Here is a 25,345-nt window from a genome sequence, read left to right on the forward strand (position 1 = left end):
AAGGCTCAATACCAAAGTTCCCTCACAAGATTAAAGGGACTAGATCGGTCTTACTGTAGATCCAGGAAACTTGCGTTGGGTCGCATGCAGCAATGGCAAACTAGTGCTACAGAGATACCAGACATGAAGGGTGGGTGGGTTTGAACTATGTTTGGTGACCAGCGAAGAGCAAAACTGATTCAGACACAACAAGGATCAACAAACCTGCCTGCAAGATGAGGCGACAGAAGAAGAAAACCACTTCTAATCACAGTTAGAAGTGAGCAAAAGAAAAAAAAAGGGACAGACATGGAAATAAAGTGGGAGAGAAGGAACAGAACAAGAGTTGGTGAAATCTGAAGGGAGCAGGCCTCTCGGAGCAGGCAGGGCCGTGATGGGAGAAGGACAGTCTTATCTGACCACATCCACGCTGTAACGGTCAGAGCTTTCATGGCCTGCTGAGGGAGGAGTGACAGCCAGAGGAGAGCGATAGAACTGTCCACATGAGTAATCAGAGACAAACAGACGAGACCATACTCTCCTCCTCACTCTATCCTATAACAGCTCTATGACAGAATGCATTTTAACTCAATCCATCTCTCCAGTTCCTCAAAGCTCAGAGTCTCATATAATGAACAGGAAACAGAGCTTCTTATCATACCACTGGAGGACCGTGTGGCCTCTGCAAAAGCACAGAACTAGTCAAATGCACCAAAAATAAATCATCAACACTGAGGCCTTCTTTCCTGACGTCATGATGACATACTGATAAATACTTCCAAATAAGAAAGAACGCTCTCTGTACAAACACATTGTACCGAACCGAAACACATTATCTATAAAGAGCTACAGAAATGGGAAACTGACTATACAGTATAATTCAAATAATATTTTATAATTTCCTTGTTACATCAACATTCGTTTTCTTGCATTTGCAAAGGTATAGGGCTATTCAATAACTTTAGTGTTGTTTTTGAAAAGTCATGTGATCTGAACAAGTGTTTTTCACTTTATCTATACCGGACAGTGTTCTATAAGACAACATCTAGCATGTAAACATTGATGAAAACGAGTTTATAGAGACTTTTTTTAACGTAACTGAGGTAAACATCATGAGAAACGCTAAATACGAAAGAGAGGAAGAAGGGGGAGGAAAGGAAGAGCGAGTTTTACTGCATTGTTGTCGAAATGTTAGTGTTTCTCTATATTGTATGCAAAAAGCAGTTCGTCAAATTAGTAGAACAAACAATATCCAGATCACCTCTCTGCCAGCACTCGTCTGCTATTAGTCGATTGTTAATAGAGCTTGTTTACCACAATGGAGCGAAGCTGTGCTGCCCCCATGTGGACACATAGGAACATTACATATGTGCAATACAGTCGAATGCGTTTCAAAGCATGTCCTTCCGTAAAAATGCATGCACACAAAAAAGTAAATTATTAAATCAAACTACTGTACTATCTATAATGTGTAAAAAAAAAAAATTCTCACTGTGTGATACAATCTCAGTTCAAGAAAAAAAAACTTGAAACAGCAGGTATTCATATACAGGAGGTTTTATTCAACATTTTGTGTATAAACATAGGCCACAAATGCCTTCCAAACATTTCAGTCTCCAGAATTCTTTATCTATTAGAACAGTCCTATAACCAGAACATTAAGGTATTAGCAAGAATAAATAGTGACAAAAAACTTAAAAGAGGGAAAAAAGGAGAGCATCCAAAGCCTGTCCCGGTGGCTGTCCAGCATGTCTTCATGTGTTTAAAGGCAAGGTTTCAACATAAATCATCATAACATTACAATGGACGACACAAATAGACCCTTGCGGTGCTTTCATGACCAATCATTTCAAAACTGTTGTACTTTGTGGATACAAATAAATCTGGTTATAATGTAAAATGCAAGACTTCAGAAGATGTGATTAATTTGCTTGTAGACGTTTCCTACTGTGTGATACAATCTCATTACGTTTATAAGAAATTTAAATCACATTAGTCTTTAAACTATGTGCAGTGCAAAGTAACACCACTTCTCAAACATCATGCGCGGTATCACTCCCATTATGTCCAATATTCCTAACCCAGTAACATTCAACAATCAAAAAAAAAGCACATTAAATAAGCAATTCACTCAACGGGAATGCTTTGAATCACCTAATGCCTTCTGATAGCAGTAGATCACAGTTTGATGTCAAGAGCTTTATATTACAAAAAGCGGGATATCTCCAGAAGAAACCCACATGTGATGCTGAATTCAGTTCGGACAGGTGCAAGATACAGGAAATGTACATTTAGTGTCAACAATCAAGAAAGAGGACAGACAAGATGAAAAGTCTCAGACACACTTTTACTGCACACGTTAATGATAAAGTTAGATGGTGGTTTAACAGCGATTCCTTTTCAACTGCTGCATCACTTTTTGTATCTATGACAGTCTTCAAAATCCTTCTACAGTAGCCAGAATTTGGTATAACGTTACATCTCAAAACGCACAGACACTTATCAAACTTAAAAAAACAAAACATTAAAAACACTTTTAAATCAAAAAACATGCCTGCATGTTAAATAAAGTAACTAAAGCACCTTTAACTGAAATAAGCTTAAGAGCATTCATTTTTACTGATAAAATGAACAGAATTGCTATAAAGACAAAATACCTGTACTGCATCCATTATTAACCCTTCCTTCATTAAACCATCTGACGGGATTCAAGAATAAGATTGTGCTATATACAGCGTTGTTGTTGTTTTTTTTAACCTTAATGTCTTCCGCTGAGACAGAGAGGCACTGCTGTATGCTTCTCAGTGAGACATAAACCACAGTGTGCTGTGAAGCTTGAGAGAGAGCAGATGTGAAAGACTAGTGCAAGCTAAAAACCTCTCCGTTTGGTCATCTCTCAACACTAGATATATATGGCAGGGGAAACGCTAATGTTGTGTGCTATCCTCTGAGCATTTCAAATGGTGAAAAGATTCAAAAAGACAAGAGGATATGTAAGGAATCTACAGTACTTCGTAACACGGATAAGTTAGCGATAAACATAGACGTACTTTGGAAAGACACTGCTGTTGATATCTGTCCCCAAATAAATAATAATTATTCTATATTACATAAAAAAAAAAAAACAGAATAAAGAAAAACACATTGAATGTACTTCCCGCTCTCCCAAAATATGAGGGAGAAAAATCTTACGACTACGAAAGCATAATGAAACATGTAGAATTTGTTTTTAAACACACTCATGAATGCTTAAATATTGCTTCATAGAGAGGTATGGGCTAAAAAAATAAAAAATAAATCTCAAATTTGTTTGTTTCTCAATGTTATCTTAAATTAGAATCACATCAACACTGACAATAACTAAACCAAACATCATCATCTACAAAGAAATCCTTTTAAAATGAAGTCATTTAAATGATCGACATACACTAATAGGAACTATCCATTTGACTTTTTAAAGAGTCTGCAATAAGAACTACGTTTTGAATGCCATGTAATTATCTATCATATAAAAGGATCCAAAATCTGGAATGGTTTGGAGCTGGATACTGAATTGTAGCAGCACAGAAAGAGCATCAGTGACCAGTGGGGACAGGTGAAATGAGGACAAACACAAAAAGCCAGAAGAGACCGATTTCACTGTCACCGGCTGATATGAATGACCAGACACAAGAGCGTGCTCAGGGATCTGAGGAGTCACTAAATCAAAAGCAAAGGTGCTGAACGGACACTGATGTTCAGAGGAAAACTGGCGGTTCACATGGAGTGTTCAGTAATATTTAAGGTGTGCTCGGAGTATGTCGAGTTCTTCACCGTTTAAAAGGGTTGCTTTGCCCCTTAGTGGCGACAGCTAGAAAAAAAGCGCAAAAGGCAAAGCACTCCTGCTTTTGCTCAGGTGGAGTTGCTCTTGTGCATTCCAGTGTCCGTTATACCCAGTGGGTGGACATGCTTGCTTACTCCCTCTCCCACTGGTATAAGACTTACAATGGGAATAAGGATTCCCTTACACCTCTGTGGAAAACAGGATACTCTGTCTCTTACTGTCTGGCGTCGGGATGGTCTCCAGCTGAAGGAAATACAGCAAAACTTGCACCTACAGAACGAAAGAAGACAGAATTATCAAAATTTCAGGAGACGTGTAATGGATAAAACATTAGTGCATTACTGTAAATGTGTTTTCCATTGTTTTTACAAACCGAGACACATTTAAATGATTTTCAATGGTGCTTGACATCTTGTCCTTGCTTTTGGTCTATGCTGAAAATAGGTCTAAATGTGTACCTGTGACATGACTTCCAGTGACCAGCTGTCCCCCATCGTGATAGGCTGTGTGGGGTTAGTGGGGATTTTACTGTCCTTCTCAGAAGGTCGTAGCAGGGTTGGCCCAAACACGGTGGCCAGATTGTGAAGAGACATCTTGTTTACGCTCTCTTTTTCTGCAACCCTAGAAACAAAAAGAGAACGAACAGGAAGACAGGAAAGTGAGATGATCAGTATATGAATGCATCCAGTTTGCTATTACGAATCTATGTTATACAGAAATTAGTTTTGTTAGAAAATGTATTTATTTTTTTTATTTTTTTGCATAAAGGCAATGATAATTTGAGGGGAAGAGTTTTTATTAAACTTGATATTTCTTAAAAAAAAATACAATATGACCATGTTTCAGAAACGTTTCTATCAGCCAATCATATTATTAACCCTTCCCCTTAAATTCATACAGCTATGTATGAATGTTCCAAAAACATTGGGTTTTGATCCAGAAATACGTCTATCTTGTTGTTAAGCCTCTTAGAACACTGTCAAAAGTCATCAGCGTCTTGTCTACCTCTTGAGATGATCCAGCAGGAAGAGGAAGGTGACCAGGTTGGTCTCTGGGAGAGAAAGCAGGAGATTCAGCATACAGCTCTCCTTAGCTACGCTGTCTGAAAGAGCTGCAGAGAAACGAGGACATAAGCAACATAGTTATACCTTCAAAAAGCGAAGTCTGCTCAATATTTAGCAATGTGTTTTCCAAGTAAAAACAACTGACGAACCAATGCCTCCTGCAAAGTTAGGGTAGAGCTCGTCGGTGAACAAGGGCTCAGGAAGCTCCCTGAAGTACAGCTTCAGCGTTCCGGCAATGGCGTTCACATCCATCTCACTCATCATTACTGACACGTCTTTATTATCTGTTACAGAGAGAGAGATCAGCAACTAAACTGCCTGACTGGATCTGTCTGTCATTACTCAATGTAAAAAAACACAGGTCTGATTGACACTCACTGGTGTCAAAGGCAGTCTTGAGTGCCTGAATGTCAGTGGCCACTCCTGAGACACGGTAGATGCCCACTTCCTCCATTCCTCTTCTCTCGATCTCCTCTAGACACTGTCTGACGATGTAGGGCACTTTAGAGCGTTCCCGTCTGAGACAAGAAATAATACCAGTATCACAAGACCAGCTATTTGATTTTAATGATGATGAGACCCAAACAAAGACTACTTTTTTTTTTTACTTCCATTCAGTAAAAATTGGATAAACAAAAAGTAACATTTGTAATTTTAAACATATGATCTTAATTCCACAATTACTATTTGTGTTCACATACATTAAAATTATTACATAAATATTACATTATCAAATATATTACCTCAAGAAACATTTCTTATTATGCTCAATGTTAAAAATATGGAGCCCCTCACATGACATGCAAGAAAAAATAAATTAATTGTGCACACGATTTACTTATTCGTTCCCTCTATTTACTAAACCGTGCACATGATTTCTATTGCGTTCCCGAGATTTACTATTGCGTGCGCACGATTTAGCAAATCGAGGGAACGAATTAGTAAATAGTGCACACAATTTATAAATCGAGTGAGCGCAATAGTAAATCGAGGGAATGCTATAGTAATCGTGTGCACGTTTTAGTACATTGAGGGAACGAATTAGTAAATAGTGCACACGATTTAGCCTACCATTTGTTTCCTGCATGTCATGTGCGGGGCTCCGTATAAAAAAGCAGTTGTGCAGCTTAACATTTTTTGTGGAAACCATAAAAAAATTTTTTAGTCTACTTTGATGAATTTACTGCATCTTTCCTGATTAAAAGTATTAATTCTTAAAAACAAAACAAGAGTGTATATGCAGATGAGATTTGAAAAGTATGGTTTGAATTTGTTTAACTGTATCTGTCTCTCAAATGAAGCTATCACAGTTTCAGAAAAGTTTTCGTGCTTTTCAAAATTGACAGTCTGTGTTCACTGTACATTTTCATTGTATGGAAAAGAACAGCTTGGAAATTAAGCAGAATAATTCCTTTTCATTTACATTAATCAGCGGTAGGTGCTGCCAGGGTAGAGACCTCTGATGCACATGTTAGGGTCTGAGCATCTGTATTGGTGTTGTCATGTCGTCTTTATAGCATTAATTGGTTCTGCCCTTAAACCCATTAGGAAGCTCATTATAGACAATCCTCATTACTGTCAATCAAATCTGAACACAAACACTGCACAAAAAGGGCAGAATTCTATGAAGCCTATTTTCATAGAATTCTATACTATTAACTATTTTCTATACTGTTTATTCAAATTTTCTTTGACACAATGAATCCCTAAAAAAAGCAGCATCAAAATGTTTGCCCTTTAAACTCCCTTTTTATAAAACAAAACAAAAAAAACAAAAATAATTTTCTAGTCTTTGTCTATCTTCATTTAAACTGTGTGCTTACTCACTTTGTCACTGTGGAGATATTTACTCCAAAGACACCCATGGGCTTCCGTGAAGTCATTCTCTTCAGGCTGAACTCACGGCTGGTGAACTTCATGGATATCTTCACCTCAATCTTCAGAAAAAGGTGTACAATTATTAATTAAGAGTGATGGATGGTAGGATTACAGCAGAGGAACAGATGTGAATGCTTTTACCCCATTCATAGGTATGACTGTTCTCTGCCAGTCTTTACCCTGGAGCATCGGTGGATCCAACTGGATAAAAAAACAAACAAACAAGACGAATAAATATAAAATACAATAAGATTTCCAAGACAAAGATTTGTCTTTGCTGAGATCCAGAGGGCTTTTGGATTGACCACACGTCTTCATCCGTTACAAAAATTTTTAATACTGCCACTTCTCCTTATACAGCAGTTTTGCACATCACCAGCCAATTTCTGACCCCTCTAAGCAAACGTGGGGCCATCTGGAGTGGGCCAAGTTCAGCGTGTTCCTTTCCCTCATCCTGGCCTAATCTCCATATGGTCTCGTGTAAGGCCTGATCCTGCTCTGCTATCTAATCTCATCATCTCAGTCAATACAACCTGTATGTCAACAGGGCAGAGAGAGAGAAAGAGTGAGAACTGGGGCTTTGGCCACGCACCAGTGCCAGCTTAGGGCGTTAGAGCTCCACTGGCATAGGAAAACCCACCCACACACACAAAAATGCAATATTAATTAACCTTTATTACTATTACCATATATGTTTTATATGATACATCTCTGTGCGAAGGAGAATACTGACATGAGTGGCAAAAATTATAAATAAAAGTTATAATATATACAAATTTTATATATATATATATATATATATATATATATATATATATATATATATATATATATATATAATAAATTATTTTTTTAATAAATATTTTGAAGTATTGCATGTCACACTGCAAGACACTGCTGTCATAACTTTAACCATTTACCCATTCACAACTGTTAAACTGGCAAGTGACTTAAACCATTTACTTTCAACATGAACAACTTCATTCCATTTTATCCCTCACTTTACCTTTCTTCTGTGCAAGACATTTTGTACAAGGCCCCATAACCTTGTTCCTTTGCCTGCCGGGGCAGTTTGCGTGGAGATATCTACCCCCACACCCTTCACCAGCCCCCCATCACAGTCCTCAATGGGTGGACAGCAGCTCCTGCTCTCCTCATCAAGTACTATCCACTCTTCACTCATCTCCACCGTATCTACGACTGAGCAGAGATCTTCAGCTGGAATTGGAAATCCCTTCAAATGTAGTGTGATCTGTATCTTGTAGATCCTTAAAGGTTATAAAAAGTTCTAAAAAGATCCATGGCTGATCCAGAAGTCTTCCATTCAAATAATATACGTAGAGGGTCTTCAATATCAGATGAAGTGTTTACAGTAAGTACCGTAGCTCTTTTAAGAAGAATAAATCCTTGGTCCGGAGCAAGCGTTGAGCTACAGTGATCCAATTACTCTGTACACTGCAAATGCTGATATTAATGATTCATCCAGGTTCTCTGAGAATCCCCAAATCTACTGCTGTTCACTTAATTATCTTATTTCCTTTTGTAAGTCTGCGTAACTTTCTATTTCCACACCTCCAGCTCGTAATAGATGATCCCTTGACTTACCTCAGGCTGCGTAAGCTGCCCTGCCCCAACCCAAACACAGCTACTAATGTCCAGTGCACCAATCAGAGCATCTCAAGTTTATTCTGCTGCCATGCAGTACTGTTATCATTTACAAAAATAAAAATTAAATTAAATTAAATTTTGCTAACTAAAATAGCTAACAATTTAAAACAAAATATCTTTTTTCATGATGAAAAAAATGTATATAAAAATTTATATAATTTATATAAGAATTTATATAAAATTCTGAATTTTATACATTCTATTCATTAAACATGAAAAAAATGACTTTATGCAATGATACACTAGATGGCAAAAAAACAAGTCTGCTTTCCGGACTTTAGAGGGATCATAGCACAGCCCCCTAATCCCTTCCCCCTTTCCCCCACAATACATCAACCAACGCTTTGAAACCAAAAGCAACCAGACCTAGACTTTACAAGCAGTCATTTGTAAGGGAAAATAATTTTGTGCTGTTTGTGTGACCCCACAAAACTCTCTAGGGAGGGGACTGATAGGTCAGCTGATCTGACGTTGTTTGGAGTGTGACATTTTTAGACAGGTCACATAAATAATAGATGATTTGATGCCTAAAAAGCCAGGGCAGAGTGAATAACACCCTACCTATTAAAAAGCAGATTAAATGTCTGGGATATAAAGGCCAGTCCCCATCGGTGACTGAGTCTCTCATAGGAGCAGATATACCTTTGACCGGAGTGTGGGCCCAGATGGAGAATGACACTTAGCTCACAACCGTTCACATGAGCCAAGCAAATTTATGCTCACAAGTCAAATAAACTGTAAACCAGTAGGGATTTGTAAAAAGGGCTTATAAGTGGGTTGTGTGAATCATTAATAAGTCTTGTATAAATAGTTTAGTCAATACCACAAGGCAAGATTGTGACATTTCATCGATTTATAGATGCTAATTAAAATGAAAATTGGACTAGTTGGGTTGACTCGTCGACCATTCTCATTTCATTATACTCCATTTTTGGTTGAAAATGTATATAGTAAGAGCCTGGGTGGTACCAACTAGTGTTGTTAAACTAAAACTAAAATGATTAAAAATCGTTTTCGCTAATTGCAATGTGCTGAAATAAAATAAAAATACCAAATGAAAGACTTAAAATGAAAATTAAAAATGTTGCCTTAGCAATAAACTGAAATAGAAATTGAAGTGCTATAATTTCTTAAACTAAATTTAAATAAATCTAAATAGAAATATAAGAAAAATAAATGGTGACAAAAAGCACATCTAATGAATAAAACCTAAACTAAACTAAATATATATATATATATATATATATATATATATATATATATATATATATATATATATATATATAAACTATTTCAGAATATTAACAGTAATACTAAAATAAAACTTCCAAATTTGTTACAATGTTTTTTTCAGTAAAGATCATACCGCGATTTGGCCTTTGCCCATAATTCTGTCCGTGCTCTCTCCATCCTCCTTGTTCATCTTAGCTTTGTTGTAGCTTTTCTCGTAACACAGTAGACGTAATGTTTGGGAGCCCTCCAACTCAATCTCAAACTCCTGTGGCAGAAACAATACAGAAGAACTACATTACCCAGAACATATAAAACAAATACACATAACAAACATATACATAGCAGCTACACTGAGCACATCTTTTTGGGATAATAATTTAGGTTGCACTTTATTTTACAGTACGTGTGCTTACATGTAATTATAGTGTACTTACAGTGTATTTATCTAAGAAAGTTCTGGTAATACAAGGTAACTACATGGGGTAGGGTTAGGTTTAGGGGTAGGTTCAGGTTCAGGGTTAGTACCTAGTTATTACATAGTTATTGTAATTACTATAATATGTACATAGTATGTACATGGGGAACAGGACTGTAAAATAAAGTGCTACCATAATTTATTTTATTAATAAATTTAAAAAATATATAAAAACAACATTATTATATAAAAAAATAATAATAATTAAAAACTTCTGAATTTGCTTCACAAAACACTCAAAGGGCACTTTTGAATAGACTTAACACCTGCCAAGCCTCATTTGCTCGTTTTTCTCCCCTCCATACTTTGAGAATTGTAATTGCACTTAATTAAAATGTAATATAATTTGTCTTGAAGGCCTCCATATTCCACATGGCCTCGCTTCTGCTGCTCTTAATTAAGAATGAATGCTTCAAGAGTATTTCAGCAGGCAGGTCTTTTGGTATTGATGGTGTATAGACAGGGACGGGCACATGGGATTACCTCATTCCACTTGGGTTCTGTGGTGTATCTGTACACTCTTGTTTTGGCTTTATTCACGAAGATGCCGAAGGAGTCCACCTCTAATGTGCAATACAGATCTAAAGAAAGGGAAAAGGTAAGATACTGGCTCTTTACATTGTGTTAGGACAAGTAAATGTGTACATGAACTCTGAATAGAGCACAGAGAGGAAGAAGGAAAGAGACACATACTTAAGCTCTGTTTAAGTCCAGAGGCAGAATGGACAATTACATTCAAAAATCCGTACAGTCCAGCAGATTCATCCTCTACAGGCGGAGAAAAAAGTAGAGAAAACTGTTCAAAACATGATTAGAATTAAATAAAAATAATAATAATTACAATACAATACAATCATCATCATCATAATAAAAATATTATTAAATTCAAATAATATTCTCTGCAATTTCATTAGTTTGTTAATACATGACATTATTGAAAAGAAAAGATTGTTTTAAGAGAAATATTATCTATTTTATTTTGATTTAACCCTTTTTTTGTTCACTAAAGAAACATACACAAGAAATCTTGAAAAACTTTTATAAGATTGTAAACTGTTTTGATTTCATCTTATCTGGTAGACCTGTGCAACTTTCTTACCCTCTTTATTGACAGTGAGGGGTAATTGATGGACCGTCTGGAGTTTGAGACAGGAGTTGGTGAGCATCTGAAGCTCTATGGATGTCAGGTTGAAGGTCTTAAAGCCTGGAAAATGAGCAAGTGTTCAGTTGAAAAAAAAAAAAAACACTATCACCTGTTCTATTGCTGATTTCAGTGACAATGCTACTCACATTTCTTTTGCTGTTCTCGGATCACTTCCTTCCACTCGGCACGCTCATAGTCCGATGAGATCAGAAAAATGTAGCTCTGAAATGCATAACGGACATGGACTGTGAGCATGATCAGGAATGTTGAAAAGGAGTGTGAGGAGGAAAATCTGATAGGACAGAAAGGCTGTGAATCACTGGCTCTTACCTTTCCATTGCGGTTGTGTACTCTGAGGGGCATGTAAGGAGAGTTCAGCAGCAGTAGCGATTCCTGTTCCGACAGCTTCTTTTTCAGCCTCTCCATAACCTTTGAACCTTTGATGGTCCTCTGTTGAGGCAACAAGCAAAAAGTAATCTAGAGAGCTGTCTCGTGAACTTCTGAATGCATCTAGTTCAGAAGGTTTTGAGACACAGCTTTTTACAGCCAAATATACGCTATTTCAGAAGTTTTACATTCTAAAATTTGGGGTTGGTGAATTTTTTATGTATTTAAAAGAAGTCTCATGCTCACCAATGCTGAATTTGTTTGATCAAAAACTGTAAAAACAGTAATGCTGTGTAATATTATTACAGTTTAAAATAGCTGTTTTATTTTGTCCCTGGACCACAAAACCAGTCATAAGGGTCAATTTCTCAAATTTGAGATTTAAACATCATGTGAAAGCTGAATAAGCGCTCCATTAATGTATGGTTTGTTATGACAGAACAATATTTGGCTGAGATACAACAATTACTGGAATCTGAGGGTGCAAAAAAATAAAAAATACTGAAAAATCATCTTTAAAGTTGTCTAAATTAAGTTCTTAGCAGTGCATAATACTATCAAAAATTAAGTTTTTATATATATATTTATATATATTTTTGACTAAATATCCTCATGGAACATGATCTTCACTTAATATACTAACGATTTTTGGCATAGAAAAATCATACATTTTGAGCCATTCAATGCTTTTTAGGCTATTGCTACAAATAAATCCCAGCAACTTAAAACTATTATATTTATTTCAATATATTTTATTCCTGCAATGGCAAAACTGAATTTTCAGCAAAGCTGAATTGTCACATGATCCTTCAGTAATCATTATAATATGATTATGATTTTGGTACTCAATAAACATTTCTTCTTATTATTAATGCTAAAAAAAGCTTTTTTGAAAACTTAATATTTTTGTACATATGAATATAAGACTATAAATACATGAATACATACAATGGGGTCTATTTTTTCACACTTTTTCTAGTTTTACAAAAATTATTACAAATGATATCATCAGTACGATAATTTGAGTGAAAAGATTCCTAAAATATCCTGTACCCTCTCTCTCGGGATCTCACTCCTCAGGGACGAGATTTTGATCTTAATGGCATCCAGCTCCTCATCAGGGGCTTGTGGGATAGGCAGGGGCTCAGACTCTTCTGCTGTTTGGAAAGTGAGGTCCGAGAGAGGAATGTACCACTTGGAGTCATACTGCTGGCTCTTACTGCAGATAGACAGCACAAGGGGGAAATGGGGTGATGGGGTAAATAATTGAATATCAAGGCAAAAATACATCCTGAAATCTGATTATGGAGTACTGATGCTGGTGCATACTGGGCACACAGGTCTGAAGAGCCAGAATGTTAGGCTCAGGTTGTCAAAATAATACAAGTGTATCTGACTCAACTATACCTATATGGTAAATGAGAGTAGAACTGGTCCATTTTTAACAATGGAAAGAGAGTAAGATGACAGGGCAGACGGAATTATGGAAAGATAGAAATGAAAGGAGAAGATTGTCCCTACCCTCCAATCTGTTTCTTCAGTTTGGCACAGAGCAGGAGGTCAGTAAAGAGAAAAACATGGCGTAGTTTCCGAGACCCTTCAACAAGCTCCACCATGAAGCCATCCTTCAGCAGCTGACGGTTCTGTCATACACAAAAACAACGTAGGCAATTTTCAGTTCAGACATAGCTTTAAAAACATTATATAAAAAATTATATATATATGTATATATATATATATATATATATATACACACACACACACACACGCACATATATATACATACAAACACACATAAACAAGTGTAATGCTGTAATACTGCCAAATAGAAAAATGTTGACATGTTGGTGAGAACTGCCACTAGGGGGTGGTCCAACTCTATTTTTCTAACTCTCAAAAAAGAGCAGTGAGCTGGTGTTGATGAGTCTTTGTGTTTATGAAATGAGAAAATTGAATGGACATTTTGAAACAGGTAACTCCTGTCCACAGATTATATGGTAAGTGATAGTCCCATGAGCCTAAGCAGTGGTTAATGTGTGAAAACACACACATATGAGCATAACACAGCCTCCGGCCACATGTCACGCATCAGTGCTCCCACAGCAACACGTCACCTCTGCAGTGGGGAAACAAAAGATGATATCACAAGCATCTCATCGTGAGACGCTCTAACCCGGCTCCACTCACCTCCACATTCAAAGACCACTCATTTTTGATGCAACAACATCGCAGCCATTGACTCACCCAAAAAAGAATAATTGGACGCCTGAGTGAATTTCACAGCACTGTGTGTGTGATGTGCTGTCTGTAGCTGGGGACACAGAATAGATGTAAGTCAACGGATACTCATTCCAAAAATCCCAGCGTGCCAGCCATGTTGTGCATCATTGCTTTTCCAGAACAAAGTGTAATGGCTTGATTTCAGCTTATGGCACTGCCAAAAATGAGATTCTTATTCCACATGGCTCCATTTTCTGCATACAGAAGTGTAGTGGGAGAGAAAAGAGCCTCTCTCCATATCTCTACCAACAGGAAGAGCAATTACATTGTTTAGTCAATGCAAACAGTTCAATCAGCGGTTAACAGTGCCCATTTCTCCTCAGCTCAGTAATTAATGTGTGGGGTCTTCAGTAAGTAGATGGTTACGGTCTTAAAATAGGACAGATGAATCCAGCAGTGAATGAAGAGACTCCACTCAAAAGGCTCAAAAGATCAGACTCAGCAATACTGAAATGGGATCCTTGTAAACACAATGTTCCCAAATGCTCCCACACCACCAAGATTATATTGGTTCAGTTTCAAAGGGGAACCATGCAGGAAGTGAATACAACTTCTAGAGCTTATCTAAAACTTGCTTGCTGAACTCTTCTAAAGAGAAAAGAGGAAAAAGTAGGGAAGGCGACATGTACATGAAACAACAGTGTTTGGTGACATCACTGTGAGTGAAGGAACCTTCGCAGATCTCACTTTGTCACAAGCTATTATTCAATTAAGGCATCACAACTTTACAATGTATAGTATGAAAAATATTACATTTTAAAGCATTATTGAATGCTTTGGGTTTTAAAAAATTTGCTTTTAGCGAGCCTTAGTAATCTAAATGCAAAAAGAAAAAAAGAATTATAGTATTTATTATTAAAGGTGAAAATATGTTGTTGTTTTTTTTTTATAAAATATAGAATCGTGGTAAAAAGTAATTGTTGATGTTTATCATTTCATTATTGTTGTTAATTTGATGTTCATGTGTATTATTTTATTTTATTTGCAAAGGGGTAGTGCAAAAATATTATCTTAACTTCAGACTAAAACATAAAGTGCACAAAAGATCTTTGTATCTCTAAAAGGCCAGGGAACTGCTCACTTTACTTAATAAGTGGTTAACTCCCTTATACATTCTATTCAACAAACAACAATACAATAAAAACATATAACCAACAGAAGACACTAAACGCTGTTTTATTTCAAAAAGCACTACCGTATATATCAGCAATGACATGACTGACATTTCCAGAACAGGCACAGACACACATATCCAAAAACAAACATGCTTGGTTTCTTAGTTCAATTTCTTCCGCAAACAGTTGTACTCTACTGTGCACTGTTCACAAATCTATACCAGTATCTTACTAGTCTACAGCAAACATGATGTGCTTTTTCCTCTCTGTAAAAGAGGACACGCTCAAATGAGCTGTCTCAGCACATCAGATGACATTTTCCAACAGTTTGCCTCCAGTAAAAACATGACAATAGCAATATCTCATAATCACCCACTACAAACAGACTGAAACCACTGAAAATTAAACACACAGTCATTCAGAATTACAAAACTGAGCGGCTCAAACTGTTTGTGTTTGTGTGGTTAAGACAGAAACCCTCTGGGTTGCACATGTTTAGCCTTCTTAACATGCTACTTAAAATTATGTTTAATATATTTTTATTTTATTAGTATTATGAGCATATCCCTGGCTGTGTTACATTGTTCAAAAAGAATCAAGTAATTTTTTATGTGCTTAAATTACCTCTCAACGGACTGTGTCCTAAAGGTAAGAAGCAAAATGCTCATCACATGAGTCTGTGTGTGGTATGTTGATGTGCATACGTTTGTGATAGTCTTTTGAACAGAGCAGGTGGCTTCGACGAGCCCGAGGTCATCTGGTTGTGTATGCATATGTTTGACGTGTATATTCAGGAGTTAGCATGTTTGGATTGGTTTGTGTTTATGTGCCTTTTGTGCATAGTGCAGACACTTCATATACATATTTACATTGTGAATGAGTGTGTGTCTGCAATGTCACATGTGTGCAGCAACTACATACAAAGCCCATCATACATCGCTGTGTGCGAGTGTATGGCAGACGGTGAAAGCTGCTTTCTGAAATCGGCAGGTTAATTTGCATTTTAATTAACTGGCTTCAGCCCAGCAAGTGCAGGCCTCTGGGGCCACCCTGAATCTCTTTTCTCTCTCTCACCCACATACCTCCAGTTTCCAGAATGGGTAACACTAGAAGCCCATAGCTAATCAACGCAACCATGACCTGAACAATCATGTTAATGCTTCTAGCTGCCCACTGATATCAGTTCTGAAGTTACTCTTAAATAATGAGATCATTGTTCATTTGTATCAACCAAAGAAGTAAGCTTAGGGCACCATACTGTACCTCTCTACTTAAGCTAGATGCATCTCTAGAACTAAATTAAAAAACTAAATGAACTAAATAACTAAATGAAAAAAAACAAAACAATAAGAAGTACAAATTATACAATGACATACAAATTATAGCCAATGCCAATAAACCAGTAATTATTTTTGTTATAACAGGAAACCAATGAATGGCTAAAAAAAAACTATACTAGTTTGTGTAAATAAATAAAAAATACAACACTAAAAAACCTACAAGCAAACAAAATAGATAAGCTTAATATGCTACATTTAATGTACAGTATGAAAAATGGATATTCATTTCGAGATTTTCTTAAGAAAACATTTAAAAGCATTACTGAATTATTTTTAAAGATCTGTTTAAAAAATCTGCATTAATATGAGCATTAGATGGTACTATGAATATAAAAAAGGGGGAGAGGGTGAGCATGTAAAATTAAATATCCAATATCAGCTGATATATATATATATATTAGAGGTGGGCATAGATTATTTTTTAAAATCTAGATTAATCTCACTGTAATCCTGGAATTAATCTACATTAATCTAGATTAAAATGGCTCATTTGAATTCTGCCAAAGGCATTCAGAATATGTGTGCTACCCAAATAAAATAATGACTAAAAGTAAGTCTTTTAGAATGGGTTTCTCAAGCCAGGTGGTGCATTAGACCAGGGACCAGACCAGTTTCCTGTTTCCAAAATCCATCACAAAGTGCTTGAGAAAGATGTAAACTAATTCCACATTGCACAAGGTGCAAACAACCTTACGCCTGTTTCACACACAGTCTGTCTGCAGTGCGTATGCATTTCGTATTTTTTTACGCACCCATGTTAACGGATTCCAGCGTTCACGCGGTTGTGGTCCGTCAGTGCATTCCAGGAGCGATCATTTACGTACCGAGTAGCGGACTGCAAAGGCGTCCTGCGTGAAAGCATAATGAATATGAGTCCGTGATGCTTCAGCACCACATATGTAACGCACACGGACTGCATTCGCACTGCAGATGGATTATGTGTCGAACAGGCGTGCGTCTTGTCGAGGTTTCCATTGGGAAGCTTCTTTTTTTTTTAATTCCCTGAAGCAAACCCGGCGGCATCTTAGCTGCATCCATGTTAGCACGTCACGTTTGATGTGGTAATTTCACAGTAGGCATACACACAGGTTTAAAGACTCGTTCCCGCCCCCTACAGATTCGGCTAGGTATACATCCGCGCTAAAATATCAAGGTGAAAGTAATCATAGCTTGCTTAGTATAGACACAGCTCCCAACCCAACTTTAAAGAATAGATTAACGGCACTATTTTTTTTATCGCCCGATAAGAGTCTCACGTTAACGCAGCACGTTAACGCCGAAAATAGCATTAACTGTTATTTAGTTATTTAGCCCACCACTAATATATATCCTAATCATGATACTGATGAATAAAAAATAAAACTGTAATACTGGCTGATAACCAATATATATAATGTGGATATAGATACACAATTTCTAAGGTGTCCTAAGCTATTTTTAGAATGCTACATGCCAAATTTTAATAATCATGGTCTCTTTAAGTCCCTGCAATATGAGAAATGGTATTAATGATGCAAGCCTTAGATAAAAAAGAAATCATGGTTATTAAATCATCTAGAAACTATAAAGGAAGGCAAACTAAGGCTTGTGTTTTCTTAGACTCTACTGAAAGACAATAAGCTCCACAACAACATTGATTTCCATGAGTTTCTTTCATGCACATACTATCAATATTTGATCAGTTGGCCCCGAGGGTGTAAGGCGGGAGGGGTGTAGAGAGTAGTAGCAAACTCTCCCTCACAGTTTACTTGAAGTAGGCGGAGCCTGTTCCACACAAGATGGCCTATTATGAATAATCAATGAGTTGCAAAACAGAGCGAGGTGGGTCATTAAGGCAAATTACACGCAAGCACTGCTCGCCATCAATCATACAGCAACAATTAATCTGCCACTCTCCTGAGGCCACATTGCTGCGATGAAGGGGGCGGCACAAAGATTCTCCATGTCAAAAACCAAATGTATCTTCCCAAGATCTCTTTAAGGGTGATCTTCTTGGCTGGGGTCAGCGAAGGTATGTGCTTTTTTACCGCCTTTAAAAAATGACATTATCATGACTCGAGTATTAGTAAGCAGATACTGAAGAGATGATTAAAAATAAATCCCACTAGATCTGAGCACAAACAACTCAAATGCAGCAAAGAGTTCAGTAACAAATAGAGCATGTTTTATTTATAGAATAAACTCTCTGTGGAGATAGAGAGTATATGCTAGTGTGAAAAAGAGAGAAGGCAGAATCGCCCAAGGATAGTTTTCATGGAGAGCAGAGGGTGGGCTGGCTCTGAGATGGATGGAAATGACTGGCTGTATATCCTGATGGGAGCTCACTGGCTGGATGGCTTCAGGGCACCTGGACTATGTGCAACCTGGAATTTTGACATTTCTGTGCCCTTTAAAAATATGTTTTTGACAAACACTACTTCGTTAAAAAGATGGAGGACTTCTGAGGGAGTGAGAGGGGTACGATGGAGGGAAGGAGGGGTTTCTACACTCACCTCTCCCTTCTTCACTGTCATGGACTGTCGGCGAGGTGTGCTCTCTTCGTTAATGCTGGACAGGAAGTTCTGTGAGATGCGGAGGGCGTCCTGCAGAAGGGGGTAATCTGGGTGACTAGTAGGTGTGTGTTTCAGAAGATCCTGTATAAAATAAACAAAATTCAACGAAAAATGGATTTATTCAAAAACTAGTAAAAAAAACAATTCAAAACCAAAGACCATTTACAATATACACCGGGGTCAGTGAACAAGCACTGCTATGAATGAGAGAAACTGCAACGTTCAATAAGGCAGCACAGTCATGTCCTATGAAGTGATATATCAATGTGCATTTGTTCCCTGTGTTGTTTGCAGTGCCCTTTGGACTAAGTACACTACGATTTCAAATTTAATTGGATATGGAATAAAAAGAAATAAAGAAAATATTATGATAAACTAATGTTGACTCACATGTAAAACAAGCGTGCTCCGGGTCACTCTGTCCACTGGTTTATAAAGCAGAGCTGGCAAAGACAAAAAAGAAGAGAACACACACACAGTGGGCGATTATTCACAAGAGCCACTTTCATACTGCAGGCTCAAATGGCGATGTTTGAAACCTTATCTAATACACCCACTCAATGGGTTTTATGCAACTGAATTTAAAAGAAGAAATGACATTACATGCTGAGAGCAAAATGTGCAACACTTAAGCTCAATGAAAATACTACAGATAATATAATGAACACATAATCCAATACCACGTAAAAACAATGAATGCAGTTCTATTGTTTCTTACTTTCCAGTGAGTATTTGGCTGTGAGGTCCTTGCACTCCTTGGTGCTCCTGACCTTGAGACTCTGCAGAGATATCAGAGACAAACCCAGGATCAATAAACCTGTGACGTGCACACCATTATGCAGGGCTGGTAACTGTTATCCCATAAAGGACAACAGATTACTATTGCAGAACAACTATTTTCACCATATTATAGGAGATATTCTCCTAACAAATGATAGCTGGTTATGTAGATGGTTATGTTCACATAAAACTTGTTACACAGTCATGATTAAAATAACGGCTAATTTGGCATCACTAGCCGGCGGTTTTGCCAACCTTGCAGCTTATCAGACTTGTAAATAGCACATTATAGTTCAAATATTAAATGTAAAAACAAACAAAGCTTACTGTTAAATACTGTACTTGACTGTGTACAAGTGTTATGACGTATATACATGTTTTCTCTCTTTTACTGGCTGTATATTGAAATAATCCCTTTTGGGAGAGACTAAATGAATAAATCAGTCACATTTCATCTACATATGCACTAAGTAAATGTTTCCTATTGCAAGGTTTACACTGGTGGCAATACGCTCTAGAACCCACTAGAAATTGTCCACCCCCGCCAGTGTGAACAAACAATTATCCTAATGTTCGCCTTTAGTGGTGCTAGAAGGGAGGAATATCCAAAGTGTAAAGGGAAGTAGTAGTTGGCATGACAACGGCTGGTAGAGGGAATAAAGTGGGACGAAGTGAGCATCATCATGTAGATTTTATTCCAGACAGCCTCTCTTTATAACATTTAGCAAGGCATAAAATCTCCTGCTGAACTCTGAAGAGTGCTGAGCGCCACTTTTAGATCTGCTATCCTGGTCTCTCTGGTTAATCAGTCACACTGAGTGACCCCATGGAGGAGTGCGGCAGGTAAAGCCCCGCATAAAAGCTGAAAATTACTGGCTCTTTGATGGCAGGATGCATCAAGGACACAGAATCAGATCTGATTGGAAGTTGTTGAGGCTACAATTCCACGTTCTTATTTTCTAACTTTAACCAATACAATAAGCCCGAATTAGGGATTTCCATATCAAATATATATATATATTTGTGCTGTTATCAAAATTGGTCTCAAGAATAATTACATTTCACTGGTATTGGTATCAACTATGTTACTGGATTCTATGCCTTCTAACCAATCAGAAGCTTAGGTTGCTTTGGTAATAACTAAGCTGGGGATTTGGGGTAGAGGTATCTGTTCTCGTATTAGAATAACAAGACCTTGAGCACTCCATAAGGCATTACCTCAGAGATCTCTGCGAACTGTGTGTTCGCTTGACAGCACTTCTCTGCTGTCTCCACTGCGAGTTCGTAATTATCCACAAAGGCCCTGTACACTCCAAGCTGGCTAGCCTGCAGGAAGAAAAAACAAAGTGAGTCATATCCACTCATGCATCTCTCTGTCTTTGTTGCCCATTTATGGTGGACTTTAAAACAGTTGGATCCAAACTGTTGGGATTCAAGAGTATATCTAAAATGGCAGTTCCTGCTTCTGGCGACACTATCAGTAATGAGTGAGATGCAAGCAAGGACTCGCCATGGTGACATGGGATGGACAGACAGGACAGTGTCATCGCCACAGGAGCAGCTGGGCTGTTGCTGTGTGTGGCTATAGAGCCCACAACAGAAGTTGCCATGGCAGCAGAGGCCAACTCTACAGTGAACAATTAATGCATGCTGCTGGCTCTTGTAAAAAGCACAATTGAAAATTTGATTTAGCCCATCAAATCTCCATAGCCATCCTGGTAGAGCTGGAAACCTCTCTCTGGAAATGGCTCAATCAATCTCTCAAAACACAAATATACATAAGATGATAAAGGATTTGTGTGGTTGTATAGTCATGATAATAAATAAGCTGGAGCTCAGCCAGCTAAGGCATTTGTCTAGCTGGACTGACCGTGTGGAGTTGACAACATTAATGTAGAAGATCTTATTGATTTCTTCAAACATTTGGTAGCAATTTAGTTTTACACTTTAAATTGAATAGCTTTAGATTAGATTTCCACCAAGTTTTCGCCCTTATGACTCTATACTTTTGTTACTGTACCATTAAAATGATTATTCAACCAAAAATTGCAATTCTATTTACATTTATTCATTTTCATTTCATTCCATACCTGTATAACTTTAGCCATAGTCATTACAAAAGGAGAGAACAACAAATTATTTGCTAAAACAAAATGTTTTTGGTAACAAAAAAAAAAAATAACCACAAATGCTGGACATGAACGAATGCCACCACTGTTTTTGTCATCAGTCAATCTCATCCCACAAGTACACATCCAGGTTTGGAGGTATGTCCGGGGATAAATCTTTTATTCTGCACAGGCCAAAAAGACCATAAGTGAAGTCATTTTCGCAGTGTGTACAATCCTCTCCATGCTGAGCAGAAACAGCTGCTCTGGGCCAGAATCTATCTGCTGCATGGAGGACAGGAATTTACTCTGCGACAACCTCATTACAGCGTGGAGAAGGATGATGACCGTAATAAAGCAACGACAACACATGCCGGGTCGAGTCAAACCATGGCTGAGCACTGTGAGGAGATGCATTAAGCTGAAGCAAGAAACAGAAAATTTAGCAATGTCAATAGACTGAAGCAACTTGAATCAAATGTTTTTAAAACATACAAAACCAACTAAACAGAGACCTCAGAGTAGACACTAAATTTCATTTGAAGGATACAAATTGCTCATTATGTTATGTAATATATGTGAATCAGTCAAAAAAAAACAAAATGGAAGAAATGTAGACAGAAACAAATTTATTTTACGTTTTTTAAGTTTATCTTTTATATATATATATATAAAAAAGAAACTAAATATGGTTTCATTTCATTAAAAATAATTTAATAAGGATCAACAGAAAAGTAATGAGTCCCAGAGGAGTTCAAAATATCACAGTCCCTCAAAATATGTTTCAGAGATAATGGACTCTGGCATAAGAGGCATTAAAGAGCATCTTCACCCATTAACAAAACCTACATCTGAAGTGGCCTATTCAGCAGATGGTGCAGATAACGTGGTCATACCAAGTTTAAAAATGGACATAGGCTAATGTTTTCAACCAACCACAGGATTGATTTGGTAAAGTTTATTTGTGCTATACTGATCCCATTCGGCTTGCCAATTTTTGAGGATATACGCGTTTATAGTAGGTTTGAGGTCTGAAAGTGGAATAGGACATTTTTTGAGCTTTGATGGATGGATGGATGGATGGATAGATAGACACCCCAGTCTGTGTTGACACAATGATATTCCTCATTCAGGTCACAGAAAAGATGGTAATGTCAGAATTTCTCGCTGATAGAAAGAGAAAAATTCTCCAGAGAATTTACATGTGTGTCAGCGACAGGCGTAAAACATTTATTGCAAGTGATTAGGAATATTAGCATCTCTTTCACAGCTGAGCAGGACAACGAGCAACACCTTTGACATACATTGCTTATGATTTGCATTGCGTTTTCTTACTCAACATGAGCTCTCAGGAAGGAAGACACAAAACAAACAGCAGGAAACATTTCTATCACCGACTTTGACTAGATCTTGCTCATTCATTCGTCTACTTGTCTCTCCTGCTGCGAGCAACTGTCTTTTCAGGGAGGCTGCATCCTTGAGCAGTGCCTTGTCTGCTGCCTCGGATTCTTGTTAATGGACGTCGGAGAGGGGATCAGTGGCAAATAGCCTCAGGCCAAAATGACTGCCTGACTGACTAACTGACTGTCTGAGGAAAGCCAAGCACCTTCTGGGAGAAAACGCAACTTGGCGACTGTAGCTTCCGTTTATTACGCGTGGGAAGGTGAAAGTGGGGAACAATGAAGGGGAAAATGGAAAGATAAATAAATGTGGAATATGACACGTGTTTGCGCTGGCAAGACAGACTGATTACGGATTTATATGCCCCACTAACAGTCAGCAGAGTCACGTGAGGAAATAACTTAATGGAAAAGGTGTGGGGGAGTGCAAGAGATAGAGAACACAATCTTCGAATGGCACTATTAATAGCCTCTGCTCGAGACACAAAGCACACACTGTAGTATCTGCTCAAGTGGCTTGGTGAAAAAAGGCAGCATTGAGATGTGATTTTCAACGTTACAGAGGCTCGTGCAGTCCAGACATTGTGTGACTGTACGGCATTGCTCTAGGGGCATAAATGATTTTTTTAAAGATTCATTGATTTAGAGATAAATGTTCACTCTTATTCAGTCTCTAGGGGCACAAATGTGGAAAGAGAATGGACAGCTGAAGTGATTTCACTATGATCAGAATTCTTTACTTTTTTAATCAGAATAATTATTTACTCTAAATTCTCAATTCACAGTTATATTCAAAACCAGACTCTGATTATACATATATACATGTATACACAAACACACATATATATATATATATATATATATATATATATATATATATATATATATATATATATATATATATATTATTTTTATTTTATTTTTAAGTCAATATTAAATGCTGAGTAAACAGGACAATTATCAATCAAAATTATGAAAGTTGGTGGAGTGGGGGATTTGGTGGGAGGAGTTAAAAAAAAAGTTTGTTTATGTCAGACCCTGATAATAAGTAAATAGGGTCTATTTCAACATTATGTTGTTTTTAACCTGAAAAGGATCAAATGCACAGAAATTTACTCACTTGTTTTTGGAAAAGGTCTCCCACACATTGGTGGTGACTCCACTGCTGCACTCTGGGTAAAAGGCTATCATAGAATTCTTTGTGGATCTCATAGAGCTCAGGCACTTTAAAGAAGATGGTTTCGATCTGTTGAGCGGTCAGGACAGGCTGGGAGGTGGTGGCTGCTGCTTTCAGGGGCTTCATGGGCTGACAAAGGAGCAGAAACAGACATTTTAATGAGAAGTTTTCTATTTTAATATATTTTAAAATGTGATGTATTCCCGTATATGTATGTATGTATGTATGTATGTATGTATGTATATATATATATATATATATATATATATATATATATATATATATATATATATATATATACACACACACACATATATTAATGTATATTATGCTTCAGTTAGAGTGTGCTTTTGGCTTAAGTTTCCCCTGCTAATGTACATAATCACACATATATTTATGTGTATTTAAATCCTGTTGCAGATGATGGGTAAGGTAGTCTTATTTTAAGATCAGTGGTATAATCACTCAGTTGACCTGCATATCTCACTTATAAGACTCCTTGTGCAAATGTTATCATGCACAGTTAGCAAAATCAAACTTCAGGCACTTTTACCAGTAACAGCGCTTCCAGATGGCTGAGGTAGGTCTCTTCACTGGCCAGGATTCCAGACAACACCCTTTTCCTCATCTCCAATCCCTTCTCCAAGTCTAGCTCCGCCTGCGTGAACACAGAAAGAGCTCACATGCTTTTGAACAGCACACTCTTAAATCACATGACATTAAATTACATACTGGCAATGCTGGAAAGAGCTATAAAAAGTGATTTGGCACTGGTTCAATTAAGCTGCTCTATGGTATTATAATAACTGTCTCAGCTACAGGAGAATCATGGGAAATTCATAACCCCTTTGAACTAAATGCGGCCTTTATGCAGTGTACTATTCACCAAGTCCCGAGTAAAGTATCAGAAATACTACAGATCTGGAATCCTTCCAAAAGCGA

General features: G+C 37.3%; 2 protein-coding genes across 2 annotated transcripts in view; both read right to left on the minus strand.

The window, feature by feature from the left end:
* The window catches only part of LOC127941903 (coiled-coil domain-containing protein 74B-like), a 267,944-nt gene that overhangs the window by 239,537 nt on the left and 3,062 nt on the right, over positions 1-25,345 (minus strand). The window lies entirely within an intron of this gene.
* LOC127941898 (breakpoint cluster region protein-like) lies at positions 1,521-25,080 on the minus strand. The gene is made up of 21 exons (XM_052537350.1): positions 24,957-25,080; positions 24,347-24,532; positions 20,937-21,044; positions 19,657-19,717; positions 19,329-19,381; positions 18,879-19,019; positions 13,173-13,294; positions 12,705-12,870; positions 11,595-11,714; positions 11,411-11,486; positions 11,220-11,324; positions 10,814-10,888; positions 10,604-10,701; positions 9,779-9,910; positions 6,886-6,945; positions 6,694-6,803; positions 5,245-5,384; positions 5,016-5,150; positions 4,808-4,913; positions 4,261-4,423; positions 1,521-4,072 (listed from the first exon to the last, which is right to left on the minus strand). Exons 1-21 carry the CDS (start codon positions 25,029-25,031, stop codon positions 3,983-3,985), a joined length of 2,322 nt encoding a protein of 773 aa, XP_052393310.1. The 5' UTR covers positions 25,032-25,080; the 3' UTR covers positions 1,521-3,982.

This window comes from Carassius gibelio, chromosome A21 (genome assembly GCF_023724105.1).
Source record: "Carassius gibelio isolate Cgi1373 ecotype wild population from Czech Republic chromosome A21, carGib1.2-hapl.c, whole genome shotgun sequence".
In the NCBI taxonomy this organism is placed as follows: Eukaryota; Metazoa; Chordata; class Actinopteri; order Cypriniformes; family Cyprinidae; genus Carassius; species Carassius gibelio.